General features: G+C 35.5%; 1 protein-coding gene across 4 annotated transcripts in view; it reads left to right on the top strand.

The window, feature by feature from the left end:
* Positions 1–20370, top strand: part of LOC108711168 (TBC1 domain family member 22A) — a 297560-nt gene that overhangs the window by 51279 nt on the left and 225911 nt on the right. For all 4 annotated transcript variants that reach the window (XM_018252619.2, XM_041586439.1, XM_041586438.1 and 1 more), the window contains exon 5: positions 12383–12453. In XM_018252619.2, coding sequence (XP_018108108.1) covers positions 12383–12453 — 71 coding nt within the window. The remainder of the gene's footprint in view (positions 1–12382; positions 12454–20370) is intronic.

The raw sequence follows: 20370 nt of genomic DNA, 5'->3' as shown, positions 1-20370 counted from the left end.
CAATTTGTCACAATAATTTCCACAAGTAATATTGCAACACTGGTTTGTTTTTAACTTTGTTTTTAATCTGTTATTTAGAAGTAGTCTTTTTGTTCCCTGTAATGGGGTTAGACAAGTTAACCATTTAAGTAATACTGATGTGCAGTCACTGAATTATGTTTGATTGGCAGTTGCTAAATGTTGACAATTACACCACGTCAATCAGACTGATGTTTCCCCCCCTGATCATGTGTATAAAATGCAGTTTTAACATGGAATTGTTACTTTGAGAAAGGCCTGGGACCAGGCCGAAACGTCAGTCTGTAACTTCTACAATAAAACATTTTTTCTTTTTAAGAAGTACTGAGAGTGCGGACCTTATTGCATTTGGATTGGATAAATGCGTGGGATACTGCACCCAGGCACTTAAACCTTTTTGTTGATATATATATATATATATATATATATATATATATATATATATATATATATATATATATATATATTTATTTATTTATTTATTTTCAGGTTAGTATTCAGCTTTCCAATTACAGTGGATTGCATTATGTAAGTTATAATTTTTGTCTAATTTTCAGCCTTTAGTTTACCCTAAATAATAAATTGAGCATTAGTGTACAACTAACTTCACTTAATAGGAAGTTGCCGTAGGTACCGAGGTCATACAGAGCATTCTGATTATGTAATACTGCATTTTTCAGCTGTTTTAATTCAAAACTGATGGTGGTGCTGCCGGTCTACTCAGATTGGATCTTATAGTTTTTTTTATGCTGCTAAATTGCTCAAGAAATTTGCTATAAGAACATAAAGCTAAATCTAGTTTATCGTTTCCATCGTTTAATTGTTCATGCAAGGCATCTCCTCATATAGCGATTTACAGTAATCTTACTGAAATAACAATTTTGTGCCAAAGAATGAATAATGAATGCAATTCAAGTGTTGAGCTCCTTAAAATTTCCCTGTAAATGTTTTGTATTACATTTGTGAAACATCACTGTTTTTCTAGGATTTTTATCTAGTAGAACTATTAAAATAAAGACTTAAATTGAATTAGATGTTTTATTGTAACTAATATAACTGATTTTTTTTTGTTTTGAAAAAAAATCTGTAAAGCATTTATCATTTAACTGTTTACTTGTTCATATCTGTATGTATCCGAAAGGTAAAATGAGTATTCATCTCACAATGGATCAATTTGACAATTTAAAATTGGCAGTCAGCATAGTGAGTTTTCAAATAAATATGAAACAACTATGGTGTTCTAGTGTGTTAAATAATTGGTGCCTGAATTGCAGGTGAATTTGCACAAAAACAACCAAAGATTTTTATGGTATCCATATAAACTACTAAAGATTTGTAAATTTGCAAAGTGTGAAGCAGTTCCTAGGGCTGTATATGCTATTATACATCTAGTTATGGAAGTTAAATTGATTAAAAACATAAACCATTGTTAGATATTTTATTTTTTACACAGCCATATTTGATTCCACAAATAGAAAGGAAACTACCATTGTGAAGTTAGGGATCCTGGAACTTGAAGTTCCTTTACTCTCCACAGTGGGTAGTGCACAGATTCTCTTTAAAGCAGAGGGACTTCAAGTTCCAGAATCCATGACTTCAGGATGGAACAAGGTGAGAGAGGGGTTGCATTATACTGTGGAATCCGTTATGTCTTTAAAATGAATACACACACACGTTATTTATTTCAGTGCTTATGCACCTTGCCTGCATAAGCCCCACTAAATGAGTTTGTGTCAAAAAGTGGGTTATACTATTTCTTCCTTTATAGAATGATATATTGAATATCATGTGGCAGATTTATCAATTTTTTTTAGCTTTACAGGATACAAGGCAGTAGTGCTCAGGGTTGGACTGGCCCTTGGGGACAGCAGCAGAAACCCCATTGCACCCCACCATTCCGGGCCCACTATAACAGTACCAGCATAGTTGCTTAATAAACTGTGTTTTAGCAGTTGTGTAACAGAGCTTTTTATTGCTTTGTAATGGAATAGTGAAACAAAGAAGATAAGAAACAATTCTGCACAAAAGGGAGGGAGGGGATAAACTCAGACAAGATACATTACAAGCAAATGTATTCACTTAGGTGAGCATAAGGCTAATGATGGGATTGAGCAAAAAATAAGAATGGTTAAATAATAAAGATTAAGGTCTGAAGGAACAGATACTGGAATGTGGAACTTAAAGGGAAGGGCATAAAATATAAAAGGGAAAGTAATGGTGTTAGAACAAGAAGAAGGGAAGTATATGAATGAGAAAAGCATATTTAATGGTTGAAAAAAGATGGGGAAATGAAGTGATCTTACTGGCATGACTGGACTTCATGGAGTGTTTAGAACCTGTTTTCTGCAATAATCTTGCATTATAGTCTGGTAACTGGCTAACTTTAAAGGAAAACTATACCCCCCAAACAATGTAGGTCTCTATTAAAAGATACTGAGTAAAAAACAGCTCATATGTAAAACCCTGCTTCATGTAAATGAACCATTATCGTAATAATATACTTTTCTAGTAGTATGTGCCATTGGGTAAATATAAATAGAAAATTGCCATTTTAAAAAATAAGGGCCGCCCCCTGAGATCGTAAGATTCACTGTGCACACATACAAACCACATGTAAGGTCACATGAGCCAATTAACAGACAGAGTTCTGCCTTTTGCTTCCTCACTTCTTCCTGTTACAGTTAGTGTTGTAGTATTTCTGGTCAGGTGATCTCTGAGGCAGCACAGATAGAGTCACGAAATGGTGGGTCAAGGCAAGAGATGTAAAAGGGCAATATTTATGTAAATATATATTCCAGTTTGGTAAGATTCTTTAATATGTCATTCAATTTGATATAAACTATCTGTTGCTTAAGTATTCATTTTGGGGCTATAGTTTTCCTTTAATACCTTTATCTGGCGTTAATACAGTGGTCTGAATCTGTATCCTTCAGGGAGCTTACTGGCATGTCTGAGATTAATACAATACTGATTATCCATTTTCTGCAGTGACCTTTCTGTTATTTATAGGTTTAGTGTGATTCTCTAAATCCATTTTCTACATAATCCAGACATTCAGGAAAGTCTAGGTTATGCCGGGCTCATTATGGCTAAAGTAAGAGTTAAAAAGGCATGGGCTAAACATTTTTTTTTCATTGTACATTTTTTGTACATATTTTGCCTTTGGACAAATATTTGGTAGCCTTTCTCGTAATAGTGTATTGATAGGCATTGTGCTTTTCATGTGTGTTTCAATGAAATGAAGAATCTAAATTTTATTTTTGAATTCTTTAAATCTTTCAAATCTTCATATGTGGTGGAGAAGTCACAATATTCATATTGCTGGATATCCTTAGCCTCTCAAATCTTACTTAAAGCAACTTTAAATAAAACGTATCATCCCATTTATTTTATAAACTAGTACCTCCAAGGGAATTATAAGAAAAATGTCACATCAATGAATCCTGGCAATGTTGGAAATTTATAAACCGTTAACATATACTAATTGTTTTTTATAAAGTAGAACTTAGTAAGGTAGCTCCTTTTATGTTACCAGATATGATTTAAACGTTCTCATTATTTGTTTTGTAAACCCTCTTTATTTCACTCTGTGGATAGATGATTTAATGATAGAAATTTAGAAAAAAATTCAGAAAATCTAGCTTCTTCATGTCTTCTGGGAATACCCTTGCAAAAATGTACAATCTAAGTTATTGGAATGGAGAGGGCAAATGAATAGGTGGAAATATTTGTTGTGAGAAAAAGATCTTAATACAGTTCTTCAGTGACCACAAACATTTCCATCAAGTGTATAGGTGGTTTGTTTTGTTTGTATGCTGAAATGCATACTACAATAAACTAGGGATGCACAGAATACACTATTTTGGATTCGGCCGAACCCCCAAATCCTTCATGAAAGATCCGGCCGAATACCGAACTGAATCCAAATCCTAATTTGCATATGCACATTCAGGGGCAGATTTATCAAGGGTCGAATTTCGAAGTACAAAAAACTTCAAATTTCAACCAACGAATTAAAAAACTTCGAATATTGAATTCGACGTTTTTTTTAACAAATTTGGCAATCCTGCGGTAGAATAAAAATCGTTTGATCGAACTATTAAATCGTTCGAATTGAACGATTTTAGCGATCGATCGAAGGATTTTTATTCGATGTGTAAAGAAAAATGTTGTAGAAGGTCCCCATAGGCTAACATAGCACTTCGGCAGGTTTAATTTGGCAAAGTATTGAAGTCAATAAAGAGACAGTACTTTGATTATCGAATGGTCAAATATTTGAGCAATTTTTAATTCAAATCAAAGTCGAAGTAAATTCGAAGTCGTAGTATCCTATTCGATGGTTGAAGTATCCAAAAAAAAATATTTCGAATTTCGAATTTTTTTACTTCGAAAAATCCTCTCGAATTGACTTCGACCCATAAGTGTGGGAAGAGGAAAACATTTTTTACTTCCTTGTTTTCTGTCAAAAAGTCACACGATTTCCCTCCCCTTCCCTAATTTGCAAATTCAGATTCCGTTTCGACTGGGCAGAAGGATTCAGCCGAATCTGAATCCTTCTGAAAAAGGCCGAATCCCGAACCGAATCCTGAATTCGGTGCATCCCTACAATAAACTGTCTATAAACTGAATAAAGTGCCAGTCAATATTTCAAACCATTTTACATTTACATTCATTTATGTATTAAACAAATTGCTAATTGATTTCTGGTGGTAACTTTAGTGGTGCGATTTAATATCACTGGTAGTAAATGAAAATAAGTTGAACAATGGTTTTAACAATCTGTGCTATACAATGTCTCAGATGTAGTGCTCTTTTAGAGTGCAAAGACCTGTGGCATGCCTCTTCTTCAATTATTATTATTATCCTAGTTGTATAAGCACATACAGTATGTGTTACAAAGCATTCGATAACATGCTGGCTCTGTGACAGAGCAATTTCTGTGCATTCACTAAAGATTCTGAATGGTATAAACAGCCATAAAAAAAATAGGCTGTTGCTGGAAACATACTTGGGTGAATAGTGTGCAAGGTATAGAGAGCATGTTTTTAAGGGAGCCCTTGAATTAACACTTACCTTGATGAGGTATTACTTCCTTGGCTTCTTTTGCCTGTTGAACACACATAGCTGGCTTGTAGCTAATGAACTCCATGTTAACACTGTTGCCAGCACTGGAAGCATTTAAGGCCTACTTATCAAAATTCAAGTTTGTATAATGTTAGAAGTTTTTCTACACCAAATAAACTCAAATTTTTATCAAACTTGAATGTTTGCCTATTAAAAAAATCTGAATATAGAAAATTGCTTTGAATAGAACTGTGAAAAAAATGTGAATACCTCGGTTTCAGTGGGTCAAAAAATGAGAAAAACTAAGATTGGGAAAAATGTTTTTTTTCAATTAGTCAATGGTAGGCAGGCAGCATAGGACAAAGTAGCAGAAATACAGTGACACACGCAGCTCTTCAATGAAACAGGTTTATTTTTCCCATTTTTTAAATGTAAACAGTCAATTATACACAGGAGTGACAAATGTAGCATTGAAACATAAATCATAAAATAAAAACCTCGCTTACGACACTACCTTCACATGTTTGAAGCAGTCCCTGACTAGAGTGGGCCCCTTGTGGATGACCAGCACAACACAACAATATAGTTTGGCTCACCCCTGTACTCACAGGACTCTTTCCTGAGTTCAGCTTTCTGGCTTCCCTCACTTTCGTAGCAAGACTCCCAAGCTTGACCAACTCACAGTCCCGGTCACCTTCTGCTTCATGCAGACGCAGGTGGCACTGCCAGCTCCTCTGGGAGTTTCTAACACTCTCCTTAAGTTTAAATAACCTTTCCACAGGACAGCTTTCCTGTGGAAAGTGAGCTCAACTCTCCGGACTGGACCTGGAGAATGGAGAATCTGGCAACTCCCATCTTTAAACAGAGAACGGATTCTCTGTTTAACAACTCCCTTCCTGGAGCTTATTCCCTGTGGAGAAACTAAATATTAGAGTGAACTTTTTCCAGCTTTGCTTGGTTACTTTACCACAATATATACAACTAAAAATAATTTACAATAAATGATGTGTATGCAGTTTTGCAGCAACAAAAAGTAACAAAGAAACATGGTCAAATGTTATCGTTTTATGTTTATTAAGAACAGAGGGTTTTTGGCAGGAGAATGTCCAGCCCATTTTCCTGTAGACAGTATGACCGTTTTGCTTGTTTTAACATACAAATGTGTGTGTTTTAAGTATATACTGTAGTTATATTTATATTTTAACAGGATTGCATTGTTGTTGTTTTGACTACTGTTCATCAGGCATTCATTGTTGCATATGTTCCAGATTCTGCTTTCTCTCTGTGGAGATGATCCATATCATATGCTTACAGCTAAAATGTGGTCACAGAAAATCAAGCCAATCTTATGTTTTATTTGTGTTTTGCTCATATAGGATCGTTATCTATTTTTTCAACTTGTAGTTGCTAAAGTACTGCATTTTCTTCTTTGTCTAAGCTGCATGAAAAATATATGCATGGATAAGTGATATTGTACTAATATTTATTTCAAACTGTAACCTTTAGAGGAAAACCACACAAGTCTGTAGTAGGCAATAACTCAAATGAGACTTTGTTGTCCAAACCTTCCACATTAAGCAATGGGATTTGAGCAACTGGGATTTGAGCACCCATATATTATCTATTGGTAGTAATTTATTAGTTGCGCCTGTGTTAGTAGTGCATAGGAGGTTCTCTTAACAAGGTAGGGCATGTGTGTAGCAGTATACTGAGTGAAAAATGAATGTGATTTTTTTACCTTCTCATTGACTCCAGTGCAATTTGGCAAATTTTAACAACAGTTTGCCAATTCTGACACAAAACAAAACATTGCAGATTTGTTCAACACAGTCAACAGGACTTCATTTTTTATTTTATTGGTAGCCCAAAAGAAAACAAAAAAAACAAAAAAGGTGCCACAAAAAGACACCCAAAGACTCTAATTTAGTTAGCTACAAAAAAGTTGACACATCAAAAATGTTACCGAAACATGAGTCACCTATAGACTGTATATTATGGTTTAAAAAAGTCACAGTGGCAAAAATGTTGATATGATTAAAAAGTCGCCAATAGACTTAAATGTGCACATTTTCCTGTAGTTTCACAAATTTGTCGGGGACTCTCACCCCTTAGCATTCATATAGAGAATACTTCTGTCGAGGGCCTACTGCACTATGCACCTGGTGATCAAGCCAGCCCTGTCCGTACCAGTTGCCTAGGGCAAGCTGTAAGTACAGGACCCCAATGTGGCCTGTATCCAGTGTGTTAAGATACCAATGGATATATAATCAAGAATGTACTCCAATGTATCTCCAAAAACCTAGAGGTTGCTATTAACAGATCTGTGGAAGTATATCAATGCTAATATAATGGTGTGTGTGGGGGGTGCTGTGGAGAACACAGTGGAGTGTTGAAGCTGGCACACTGGAAATATTAAAAACTTGCCAATAACTCCACCCCCAAGCCAATCTGTCTCAAATGTCTGTCCCAAAGCAATATTTTTCATTGGATAGTGGCAATTACTTTGTTACTCTGCATTTATCTCTTTGCTTTCACTGAAATCAGTAAGTCACTTAAGAAGAAAAGCAAAAAACAAGAGGGACTCCTTGTCATTTTTGATTTCTTAAACCTTTAAATCAAATTCATTGAGCTGTGGCATGTAGTTTATAGAAAGGCATCATTTTAACCCATTCATTCTGTGGAAAAACATGTCAGGAGTTGGGCTATAATCCATTTTTATGGTTAGATAGTTAGAAACACAAGTCTTAACTGCAACGATATCTACAGTATCTCAACCTGTGTGATAAGTTAATAGGTGTTGGGATATCTGTCTGTGACCATTACAAGAAAGCTTATTTGGCAAGGTTTGAGTGATAGGAATGCTATGGTAAATATCACCTGATTTGTACAAGGTGACATTTCTAGTAATAGTCTTCCTACAACTGAAAATAACTTGTACATCTTTCTTTTATAGTGGTGATGATATAGATGTTGCAATTACAGAAATACAGCTACACTGATGTAAAAAATGTTTTTATATTAAAGGGGACCTGCCACCCAGACATAAAAAGCTGTAATTTAAAAGTCTTTTTCAAATTGAACATGAAACCTAAATTCTTTTTTTTTCCTTTTTATTAAAACATCCATATCCCATACATATTATAAACTTATTTAAAAATCTAAACTTTCAGTCATGTATTGTTTGCCCCACTTCTATGCCTCAGGCATAGAGGCGGGTTAGGCAATTACTTTCACTTTCCATTCAGCACTTCCTAAATGTCACATCCCCCCTTCTTCCGTAGCTTCTAATTTTGTAACCAGAGAATGGACATGGGTGCCTCATCTGGCTCATTAATGACATTTTGATATAATGCAAAGCTTGCCTTTATAACAGTGTACACAAAATAGCTGCTGCCTGCTGTGATTGGGAATTTCCAGACTGAAGGGAACAAGATGTAAATCATTTATATAGTCTGAGTAAAGTTTAGTTTACTTGACATGATAAAATAGAATTTGAAATTATTTCTTAGAATAACAGGTCCCACTTTAATTGTTTCTCTGTGTGTTTGATAACATATGACCACAGTGTGCCCAACTAATAAACCTTGCAATGCATCTTAATTTCTACTTATGGTTTCAACAACCCTCCATCTGTGCGAACAATTCTTTCTAAAAGACTTTTAGAAGTTACTTCCCATTTGCAGTAAAGGCAGTGCAGAATCAGGTAGCTACTGTTTTCTACAGAAACCATCAGTAAAAGTGAAATCAGTGTTTTTAAGCAAAGCACTTTATGTTACAATTTATTAAATGTTTCCTTCCTTTAGGGTCATAAACAAGGCTACCATGCTTTGGAAAGGTTTTGAGGATTGTCTTTGCATACTCGGGTTACTGTTTTCTTTTTCTTTTTAATCAGTTGGCAATCTTACCAATTACAAAACCCTTCCATCTAACTTAGTAAGGCTTCCCAAGTGACACTTTTTGATAAGCCTCACCAACTGTAGCTCTGCTAGAAAGATAAACAAAAGTGTTGTGCCAACTGTTAAAATATCTGTTTGGAGCTTTATGTCACAAAGGCACATAAAGCTGCAGTTTCTAATCAGATAGCTGAAAAGGATTTTTAATCAGTGCCATTGTTTTAGGCAAAGTGTTCTACTCAGTTGTTGCACATTCTACTTAATCTATACTATAAGTAGTTACTGCATATAAAGCATACGTGCAGATTTTAGGCAAGTCCTGTTGTGATAATAGAATAGACACAGTGTGGAAAAAAGAAAATAGGCCGCTCCACACTCACCCCCTGTGTGTACTTGTCAGTGTAGCTCCATTTCTTTATTGATGTAGTCCGGGTGCTCTGCCATCAGTGTCCCCACTGGAATCATAGTAGCTCAAAAGATGAAAAGGCGGCACTCCGGTTAGATAAAAAGGTGGTTTATTCCAACAGGTCACTGACCAACATCACCTGATGCATTTAAGCCTATGATTAAGGGAGTTACTCCTGAAACGCGTCAGGTGATGTTGGTCAGTGACCTGTTGGAATAAACCACCTTTTTGACGAATTTTCATCTTTTGAGCTACAATAATAGAATACATACAAATACAAAAATACAATTACTATACATTCTACTTTTAGAAGTGCCTGCCCCATAGAACAATTTGAGTAGAAGAATGAGTAGATAAGTTATAAACACAAACAGGAGAATAATTTACAGTGGCTCTCACATTGAGTCAGTTGTTATACCAGTGTTTTGAAGTAGTAGTCCTTAGGAGTGAAGAGACTAAAGGAGGATTCTCTACAAAGAAAATTGTGTGTGGGTTGTGTGAAAGTGATGGAGCTCCTCCCAGCTCTACTGGGGACCAACAACTGACAACCTTCATGACCTAAATTAAATATCAAAGCTGTATAAATAAATAATAATAATAATGTTATTGAATGCTTAAAAATTATAGTTACAATTACTACTATGCACATAGGTTTTTTTTTTTCTTAAGGTATCCCTAAAAGTGCTTCTCTGAAAAGGCATGAATAAAAAGTGCTTTTAAAGACATGACTAGTAACTAGTAGTCTGGATTCTCCATTTAGATGTACATTTAGATTAACTATGATCAATCTACACAGAGGTGAATTTGACATATGGCAGTATTCATAAAGTCTGAGAGAGAGAGAGAGAGAGAGACATATGTAGGTGTATCCCATCCCCTACCCACCCCCTAACGTGCATGTCATTAATGCACACAAATTAGGGAGTGGCAACAGATGGTGGCTGCAACAGGACCCTGTCCCCTTAATGCTCTTGAACTTCTCTGCTCTAGGTCTATGTAAATGATTCCATAGGAATTCTGAAAACCTGGTTCTAACAACGTAAACCTTATTTTGCAAAGCTGCCATTTTTTTTAGTGTGTAATTTGCATTATTGTTTTTGTCAAGATGCATGATCTTGCATTTATCAATTTTGAACCACAATTGCCTGATTATTTCAGTCACCTGATATTTTTTTTCAAATCACTGTGCAAAGTGGAAAAATCCTCCATGTAACCGACTGTTTTGCATAATATTTTGTGGTAGATATGCAACCAAATGGAGTCTAAATTTGGTGTGCCGAATATGCATTTTAGACATTTTAAAATGTCTACTTGTCAAACCTATAATATTATCAAGTTACTTTGCATTTAGTAAATATGCAAAGAAACTTTGTAATGGATATCTGCCATGTGCAGGGCCACCGTGTTTCCTTAAGTGCTTTTGTCCTCAATGATGATCAAGGCAGGGGCATTCCAACCCACCTCTGGCCCAAGTGATTTCACTCTAGTAAGCTTTGCTGCAAGATGTAGGCAGTGTGGTATCCTGGGAGCATTGCAACTCTTTTTGCTCGATTCTGGGATCACAGAGCGTTGCTCTTGCAGGGCAATAATCCTTAGTTATTTATAGTTGTTGATACATATTTAGCTCATACCAGATGATATTATTCAAGTAGACTAAGAAAAAAGTTAACAAAGTTAGCAAATTGATTGTTTAGTTTAAGATTACTTCTATCTTTCATTTGTGCAAAACTGATATTAAAAGCTGTTTTGTTGTGCCAACCCAGTTAGACATTACAGTGTCTTTTTTAAAATGTCATGCCATTGTCTGATCTCTGAACAATAATGTAGTATAATAAAAGGTTACTTAAATACAATTTGTCACCCATATAACCAAATTCTTTGGCACTCCAATTTTATTAAAGTGTCACTCGTCAGAAAAACTAAGGTAAAAATCCAATGTACTTTCAAGTTTTATAGTTTTTAAAATAGTTTATATTTTTTAAATATTGCTTCTCTTTAATTGTACCTCTGTAATAAGAGACAGAGCTCTTAATACCAAAACAAATTAATTTAAAATTATAATATATATCAGAAACATATTTGTTATATACAGCTGATTTGGAAAGACTTGAATTGGTCATACACTCCCACTTTTTTCAAAAAAATCAGAAAATTGCCTCAAAGCTTGCATTTTACAGCATCTTATATCCCTCACGTCATTCAGTATTAAGGTAAAATATCATAGAAAGGGAAAAAGGCACAAAAGTGGTGGTGGTGACAAGTGGCAGTGGGGGAAAAGGGCCCAGATCAGGGGTAGGCGACAGGCCCGGATTTGTGGTGAACAAAAATTTTATGGGCTGCATGGCACCCAGCAGCATCCTACGGAGCACTGGGGACTCCAAGCGCCCCAGTGCTTTGGTGCTTGAGAGTGCACCCAGAGGAGGGGTTGCGCACGACCATCGTTATGGTGCTAGGACCATGCAACCTGGGGCAGAAGAGGTACATGCCTGGTGCCCCCATAGTTGTGCCCTAGGCACATTCCTCTTTCTGCATACTCCTAGTTCTGGGCATGCACCTTTTTTGCCTTTCCTACTCGCACACGCGTTGGTTCTCGCACATGCATGCCTGTTGGCTGGCTGGCTGGGCTGGCCCAGCGCTGCACATCACTAACTTGTATATACTGGTGCTCCTAAATTCCCCAGTTGCTCCAAGCCCCAATATAGTTCACAAAAAAAGTAGAGATGGTATATGGATATTCTATTTGATTTCCCCCTGTTTTCATGGACTTCTCTGGTAGAAAGGAACCATGAATCTCATTGAGAAGGGTTTCACTGTTGAAGTTAAATTAATTAGTGTGAATTATCAAAACTGCTGGTGGAGGGGTATTTTTTGGTGGGGTGGGCAGTATTTCTGTCATCTATAACCTCTGATTCATAATGTGTAACTCTTTGGACTAGATTACCTAAATTCATTCATTGACTTGACTTTCTAATGAAGAACCCATATATTTGTTAATATACAGATGAATTGCGGAAGCTGAGTTGGTCTGGTGTTCCGAAACCTGTCCGATCCATAACGTGGAAGCTTCTCACAGTAAGTTAATCTCTGTCTACAATCATAATAGTTTGGGCACCAAAGTGAGCTGGTTTTTGTATCAGGAAGAAAATTGCTCTTTCTATTATTCAGCATTCATGCACGTAGTTTGAATTGTTTTTAGATGAATTATTTTATCAGAAGTAGATATGCAAGAAGTGTCAGAGATGTTTAGAGAAATGTATTAGTTGTCAGTTTTGATCTTTTTAATATTAATGTTTTTAAATAATGTCTGTTTTATCTGCCAGTTTTTAACAGCTGTAGCGTTCTGGACTGATTCACATAGACCGCACACTCAGGAGAATGTTAAAGAGATGTTATCACTGGATCTCCTGGCACTTAACCTCTGTTTAACATTCTGAGCTCTTCACATAAGTGTTTAGCAGTGCTATTTCCAACCACTGTCTCTTTCTCAGAAAAGGCATTAGATAGTTTTACATTTCTGGCATAAAAACAAGTGAGAAAACAAAGTGTTTATATTGGATTGAGGCTAATTTTTCATGATCAAATATAACTTTTTTTGCTTATGCGAGCTAATATGCTTGCAATTTAGTGAAATGAATAACTGAATAGAAATGTATCTTTTAAACCATGACATATAACTGTTTGTTATAAAATGTATATTTCATTGTACTTATTTTAATTTATTAAATTAAAGAGAGTTCTTCACTGCTTTTTAGAAACCATGATTATCATTGATATTTTTTTTATAAAATCCTCCATAACAAACATGTGCATGCACCTGAATATACAGTAACACACAGGTAGACATTTCTGAACATTTAAAAGGGTGGACAAAACAATTGAAACAAAACATGGAAGTTACTAAGTTACATAAATTTGGTTACTATTTTAAATTTATTTGGCAACTATTGCGGTGAAATCATATTATGATTATTGGCAGTAAGCACCTCTCTGACCAAGTCTCAATAAAAAAATTAAGTTTGGAGCTTAAAAAAGCTGTATTTTATGCAAGAACTGCCAGTTGAAATACCCTTTCCTACAAAGTTGAAACACAAAGACTCATAGTCTGTTGTAACCAACATAAAACCTGCACAGAATAAAATAATATAGTGTAAATCAACTTTTATCTTCTATAAGGGCTGTCCAACTGGCGGCCCCTTTATGTGGCCCTCCACATCAAAGTCTGTCTGTGTGTACAATTTTAAAGGTATCACTACAGAGATTAACTGGCCCCTGCATTGCTTAGGGTAGGGACACACTGGGCGATTTGGGGAGATTTAGTCGCCTGGCGACTAATCGCAACGACTTTTCTCCCCGAATGCCTCCCCTCACTCTGCGCCTGGATAAAATGAAAAATCGCCTGCGCTAATCACACGCGGCGATTCGTTTTCCGAAATCGCCCGAAGTTGCCTCACGAGGAAACTTCGGGCGACTTCGGAAAACGAATCGCCGCGTGTGATTAGCGCAGGCGATTTTTCATTTTAGCCAGGCGCAGAGCGAGGGGAGGCATTCGGGGAAGATTGGTCGTGGAAAGTCGCAGCGATTAGTCGCCAGGCGACTAAATCTCCCCAAATCGCCCAGTGTGTCCCTACCCATCAAATTCAGACTAATCCCCTGTATTGTTCACACTTGTGACACCTCTATTGTTCCCACTCTAAAGGCCTGAGACCCAGACTGAAACTCCCCACATTGTTCACCTGTTCACACCTTATACACAATGCTAATGGGGCACCAGCACTGTGTCAATGTATGTAGTACATATTAGACTGGTCCTTATTTTCCGGTCTCCTGCTCTGTCCTGCCTTCCCTATGTTCCCTGTGTTTGCCATACTCTGCCTGATTTATGATCCCTATGGAACATACGCCTAGTATTTGTTCTGGGGGTTTGTTAGCATTTGAAAATTATTGTTAGGGGCCCCTAAGGTGTTTAATCATATGCTGGGGTACTGTATTATACACAGGGGAGGATGAGACATATAGATTTAAGGGTATGTCTTAATATGACAACTTTTCACATATGAGTGACATCACTGCCAGTGCCGGGCCAAGGTAGTTTGACATTCTAGGTAAGAGCTTCCTAAAAATCCCAACCCAAAATGCAGAGCATTGGAGTGGAGCTCCAGGGCACCACCTTCCTCCACTTGGTATTCTTTTGGGATCTGTCAATATAGTTATTTATGCTGAACATATCCCATTAAACATCCCTTTTCCAATTGAAATAATTCAAATTTACATAATATCTGTACACAAAATACTGGATGTGTGTACAAATTGAATTATAAGGGGCTTTTCACTTTTCAAAATGGTCCAGTGTCCCACTAGGCACAGTTCAGGGCATGTGCTTCAGCACTTTAAGAAGGACTGAAAATACTCTGTACGCAAATGGTGTCTCCACTTCTCATTAAGTGTTTAAAGGAGATGGAAAGCTACGGAGGCATTTTATTGCCAATAGATTAACTGCAATAGTGCAATCTAGAATGCTATATTTATTCTGTGGAATGTTTACCATACCTGAGTAAAAAGCTCTAGAAGCTCTCTTGTTTGTTTAGGATAGCAGCTGCAGTATTAGCTTGGTGCAACATCAGGGAGTCTCTTCCTGCTCACTTATAGTTCTGGGCTTAGATAACAGCAGAGAAAGGAGGGGGGGGGCGAATAGGAGCAAACTAAGCATGCTCAGTTCCCGGGGCAAGGAGATTTAAGCTGAAGGCAGGAAGTCTGATACAGAAGCCCATGTGTACACAATAGAAGGAAAGAAATGCAGGGTTTCTTTTGACAGGGGACTCAGAACAGCACTACTTTGAGGGCTTACTGGTATATTTTGGTGGACCTTTCTGATAAGGCTTACTTAGTTTTAACTTTTCCTTTAATAGCAATGCATTGTTGTTTGCTCTTTTATTTTGTCTGACACAATGAAGAAGGCACATAACTAAAAACCAAGAGATGCTCAGCACAATAAATATTGTCATATGATTTATATTCCACATTGAATAAGGTTACTTAAAAAGATAGTTCACATTTAAACTAAGATAAATAGTGATATTCTGAGATATTTGCTGTTTTTTATTTGAAATATAGTTAATTATTTATTTAGCCTTTTGTTCTGCAGCTCTCCAACTTGGAATTTCAATAGCTACCTTGTTACTAGAGTCCAAATTAGCCTTCGAATAATAAATAAAATGTAAGTTCCCTGGGGGGGGGGTATTTTAAGAAAATGTTGTGTTGCTTCATCTTTATACCCTGAATAGTGATGGGCAAATTTGTTCGCCAGGCGCAAATTCACGGCGAATTCCCGCGATACCACAGCGAAAATTCACAGGCGTCAAAAGAAAAACGAGGCAGGCGTCCTTTTTTGGACGCCGGTGCAATTTCAGCAAAAACGTACGCAGACACCGGCATCAAAAACTAGACGCCGGAGCTGTTTCGCGAATTTTTCACAAATTTTGCAGGAAATTCGCAAATTTTTCAGCAAATCGAAAAGCCGCAAATTCGCCCATCACTAACCCTGAACACAACTACTCCTGCAATGTAACTACTGTAGGTTTTATCACAGAGAGGGAAACCATCATAATCCAACTAACTATCTTGGTTTTGGAACCCCTTATTGTTTGACATTTAAGGGCAGATTAATTAATGTTCGAATTGTATTTTCTATTCACATTTTCAAGGGTTTTTTTTTTTGACAAAAATCTATTTCTCAGGTTAAAAAAAAACTCGAATTTTTCGAGATTTAATATACTCGGAAATAGTTTGAATCCAAAAACACACCGTCTAAAACCTGTCAATGTCATGTAGAACTCAATGGCAAAGGTCCCATGAACCATTTGAAGAAGTTAATAGCCTTCATGATGTATTTTTTGGTGGGATTTGACAAGTGATTACTGAAACTTGATTTATCATAACTGACCAGTAAATTATTCGCATAAACATAAACACTTCTGTCTGCTATGACAATTATTTTCCATTGTTTTCATTTTGGGGCCACTACCTGAATTTCAAACAAAATCCCTAAAATTCATATTAAGAATGTTCTAATCTCAATATCTAATAACATATTGGAAATCAATGCTTTGGGTGATCTTTAGAAAATGTATAAACTCCTCTAACTTTATCAATCCGCTGCAGTTTGCTTGTTTGGAGTAGAGACATATTTACATATTTTGGATTTATCCAAATGTGTACTTTCAAATATCTAATTTATGGTTTTCTTTGGTCATCATACGTTTTCAGACTCTTAAAATGATGTTTGCTAATGTGGAAGCTAGAACAATATTAACTATTTTAATTTTGGGGCATAAATATAGGGCATTGAACTGTTCAGAACACCCTTTTCACTTATATTTAGGAGTATTTTTCTTTGTATCTAAGGAAGATACACTAAATTGGAAGTTCTAAAGCAATCTTTAGAAACCAGAAAAACAGCAAATTTTTCAAAGCTTCACAGTTTGGTACTTTGTTATAGAAAAATCTATTTCCACATTTTGACTTTGTAATAATGTGTTCTTTTCAAAAGTAAAGTTTGGGGGTAAACACTTTAAGTGGCAATTTAAACATATAATCTGAAGGATAGTGACTTTTGAACAGTGCTTAGAAAATTCAGTAGTACACTGTGGTGGGTTTTTGATCTATAAAAGTCCTAAATCTCCGTTAAGCTATACTTATTTGGTATTGGCATGCTTTTAAAATATGGGTTTTACAGATCAGTTGCAGTTTGTGCATATAATAAAATACATTTCTCATATTTCTCTTGTATTAACATTTTAAATAATTTAATTAGTAATTGGTTAAAATAAGGAAGTTATCACTTGAGTGCCCAGTTTTCACTTTTTTGTTGTCTTGTGGCAGTGGCATATTCAGTTTTAAAGTGTTATATTTGTAGTTGCACAGACATTCTAGACTTTCTAGATTGCAACAATAATCAATGTCATTCTTTCACTATTTTAATTTCAAAGGTTTAAAGAATCTCGTTAAAAAAATATGTACAGAAACTAATGACATCCCTAAGTACCAGTTATAAGGCTACACGTTACAGTTAACACATATTGATACTGATCCAAGTAATGACCCATGTGGTGAAGCCAAATGGCTGAAAGTTCTTGAAGGGGACCGATAAACAGAAGACTGCACATATAAAGCACTGTGTTTTTTTTGTTTTTTTTTATAAAGAACTGTTGCTTTCGTTATTTGTTGTGTTTACATACCATCGGTGAATTCACATTTTATAATTAGTCCGAAACCACTGGATAAGATCTTTTTCTGAACTCCCTGTTTCTGCTCTATGTATATGTCTTTAATACATCATTGTAGCAGCACTTCACTTTGAGCCCATTGAGTTTTCCAGATTGAAATATTACTTGTTTCATGTAATTTATAGCGAATAAGATCTTGCGTGGGGGTTCATAATTTTCAGTTCCACTACTGCTGCTAGTTGGTAGCCTTTTGAGAGATAGCAATAACATTACCATTAATAACAGTAATGCAAATAACGATAGAAAAGCTTTCAAATACTATTTGAAAGTGAATATAATCAAAGTAATGGATTACTGATCATTATTAAATGGAGTCATGTGTCATTGTAGAGATATTTAACATTTTATGATGAAATGCTTATGCGTGTTTTAGTTTGTCCTTAAGTTTATGAGCTACAAGGTTTTCTTGCACTCAGAGTGATCTTTGCTTGTCCAGAAAGCATGAAAGGAGTTGTAATTTAAATGATGGCACATAAAATGACAAGCACTTATTCAAATTAAATCAGGATATGGCTAAGGTTTAGTAAGGTATCATTACAGGGTATGTTATGGATCGCTTATTTTAACATTCTGGTTTCCATAAAATGCTACAAAATGTCAGGAAAAGGACAATTTTAGAAATGTAATTTGCGTTAAGTCTTTAAATAAAACCTTTGTTAAGCAAAATCGTATTTAGTCTTAGATTTCTGAAGTTAACTTCCTACACAATGCTTAGTAAAACTTTTTTTCTGATTTACATATGATATAAACTGTTTGTAATAATATTTGAGATCCATACAAAAGCAAATCTATTTTTTGAATGTTAAATGTATATATACAAGCAAAATGTAAAGTTATTTATTTATTTATTTTTTTTACAAAACATCCAAATCCTAAAGCAACAGATCATTGGTATACATGTTTTCTTAAAGGGATACTATTATGCCCTAATATTCTTTTTTAACATCCCTGTTTTCTTTTTACATATTATATATTGGTATTGTATGTTATTGTTACTTACAAAATCACATTTTCAGATAATAAAATCTTTTAAAACTACAGGTATAGCACCTGTTATCCAGAATGCTCAGGACCCAGGGTTTTCCATTCTGTAATTTGGATCTTCATACCATAAGTCTACTTTAAAATCATATAAACATTAAATAAAGCCAATAGGCTATTTTTTCTTCCAACAAGGATTAATTATATCTTAGTTTGGATAAAGTACAAGGTACTGTATAATTATTACAGAGAAAAGAGATTATTTGGATAAAATGGAGTCTATGGGAGACAAGCGTCCTGTAATTTGGAGCTTTCTGGATAACTGATTTCAGAATAACGGATCCCATACCTGTACAACTATTTTTTGTCCTCCTAATAATTCTGCAATTCGCTAGAACAAAAGGCAGAAACATTTCTTTTGTTCTTTTGGCCGGAATCATGTTTAAATGATTTAAAAATCCATTGCATCTTTGTTTGCAGTAGAGATTATGTTGTTTGTTTTAGTGCCACTGCTGATATTTAATAACTTTCACATCTTTTTTTTTTAAATGGTTTATCTTTTCAACTTTAAAGGGCCCATCCAGTTTAATAATTTACCCACTGCTTCTCCCTGTATGCTGTGCTTGCAGAGACATTATGGATTTTATTGAATGGAGCAATGACAGGTGCACTCTTCCTTCAGTTTTAGTGACTTTCCCAGTTCCTTTGTGTGCAAGTAATGTTCATAAAGTAACACATTGTACCTTAATGATGAAAATATCATAGATACCGAATAACTGAGCAATTTAGATATGATCAAGGTCATTTAATTTTTTATTGTTATTTTATATGTTAGTCTGTATCAGAGGCCTGCCAGTATACAGGGCACTTTTCCCAATGGGCCCTGATCTTAGTGGGACCTTTGCCCTTTCTGGAGCACAGAACATTAACTCTTTCTTGCTTTCTAGGTTGAGCTTTTACATAATTTATTTCCAGTAATAAAAAATAAATAGATAAATTCCTCAAGCAACTATATAGTCTGAGCTGTAAACAACACGGGTATAGAGATGTTTCCGCCTTCATACTGTCTTTACTATCCACTGTAGTCTGTCTGTGTCCACTGCCTTGCTCTGTGCTCTTACACAGAACTAGCAATAATGCAACACATAGAACACACAGAAGAGCATAGCTGATCACATAAAATCAGTACTGAATATTTTTTTGGGAGCAGCCACTCTGATTGCTGTGCTATCTCTATGATTAAAATGTTTCTAATAGACTTCAGTGAGCTGGCATCTAGTGGGCAAAAAAACAATGCTTTCTATGCTATATTAATTTGTTACATTTATTTATTTATTTTTCTTAATAACTTGGAAAATTAACTTGTCAAACATGGGGATACCATGGTTTTGCTCAATAAAGTAGACAAGGTTTTAGGGCTCAGGCTGGTGAGCCCTTGGTGTCCCAGGGCAACACTTAATCATATAATTTATCAGATTTTAAAAGTATGTTCATTTATCTGTGTTACGTTTATCTGTGACAGACTGAATAATGTGTAGTCATTAGATGAAGTAGAAGCTCAGATTTACAGCTATGGGATCCATTATCCAGAAACCCATTGCCCAGAAAGCTCTGAGTTACAGAAAGACCATCTCCCATAGACTCCATTATAATCAAGCAATTATTTATTTTTTTTTAATTATTTATTTTTTCTCTGTAATACTAAAACAGTACATTGTACTTGATC

The sequence above is a fragment of the Xenopus laevis genome, chromosome 3L (assembly GCF_017654675.1).
Source record: "Xenopus laevis strain J_2021 chromosome 3L, Xenopus_laevis_v10.1, whole genome shotgun sequence".
In the NCBI taxonomy this organism is placed as follows: domain Eukaryota; kingdom Metazoa; phylum Chordata; class Amphibia; order Anura; family Pipidae; genus Xenopus; species Xenopus laevis.
Note: the sequence above shows the minus strand (reverse complement) of the source record. Positions and strands in the feature narration are given on the sequence as shown.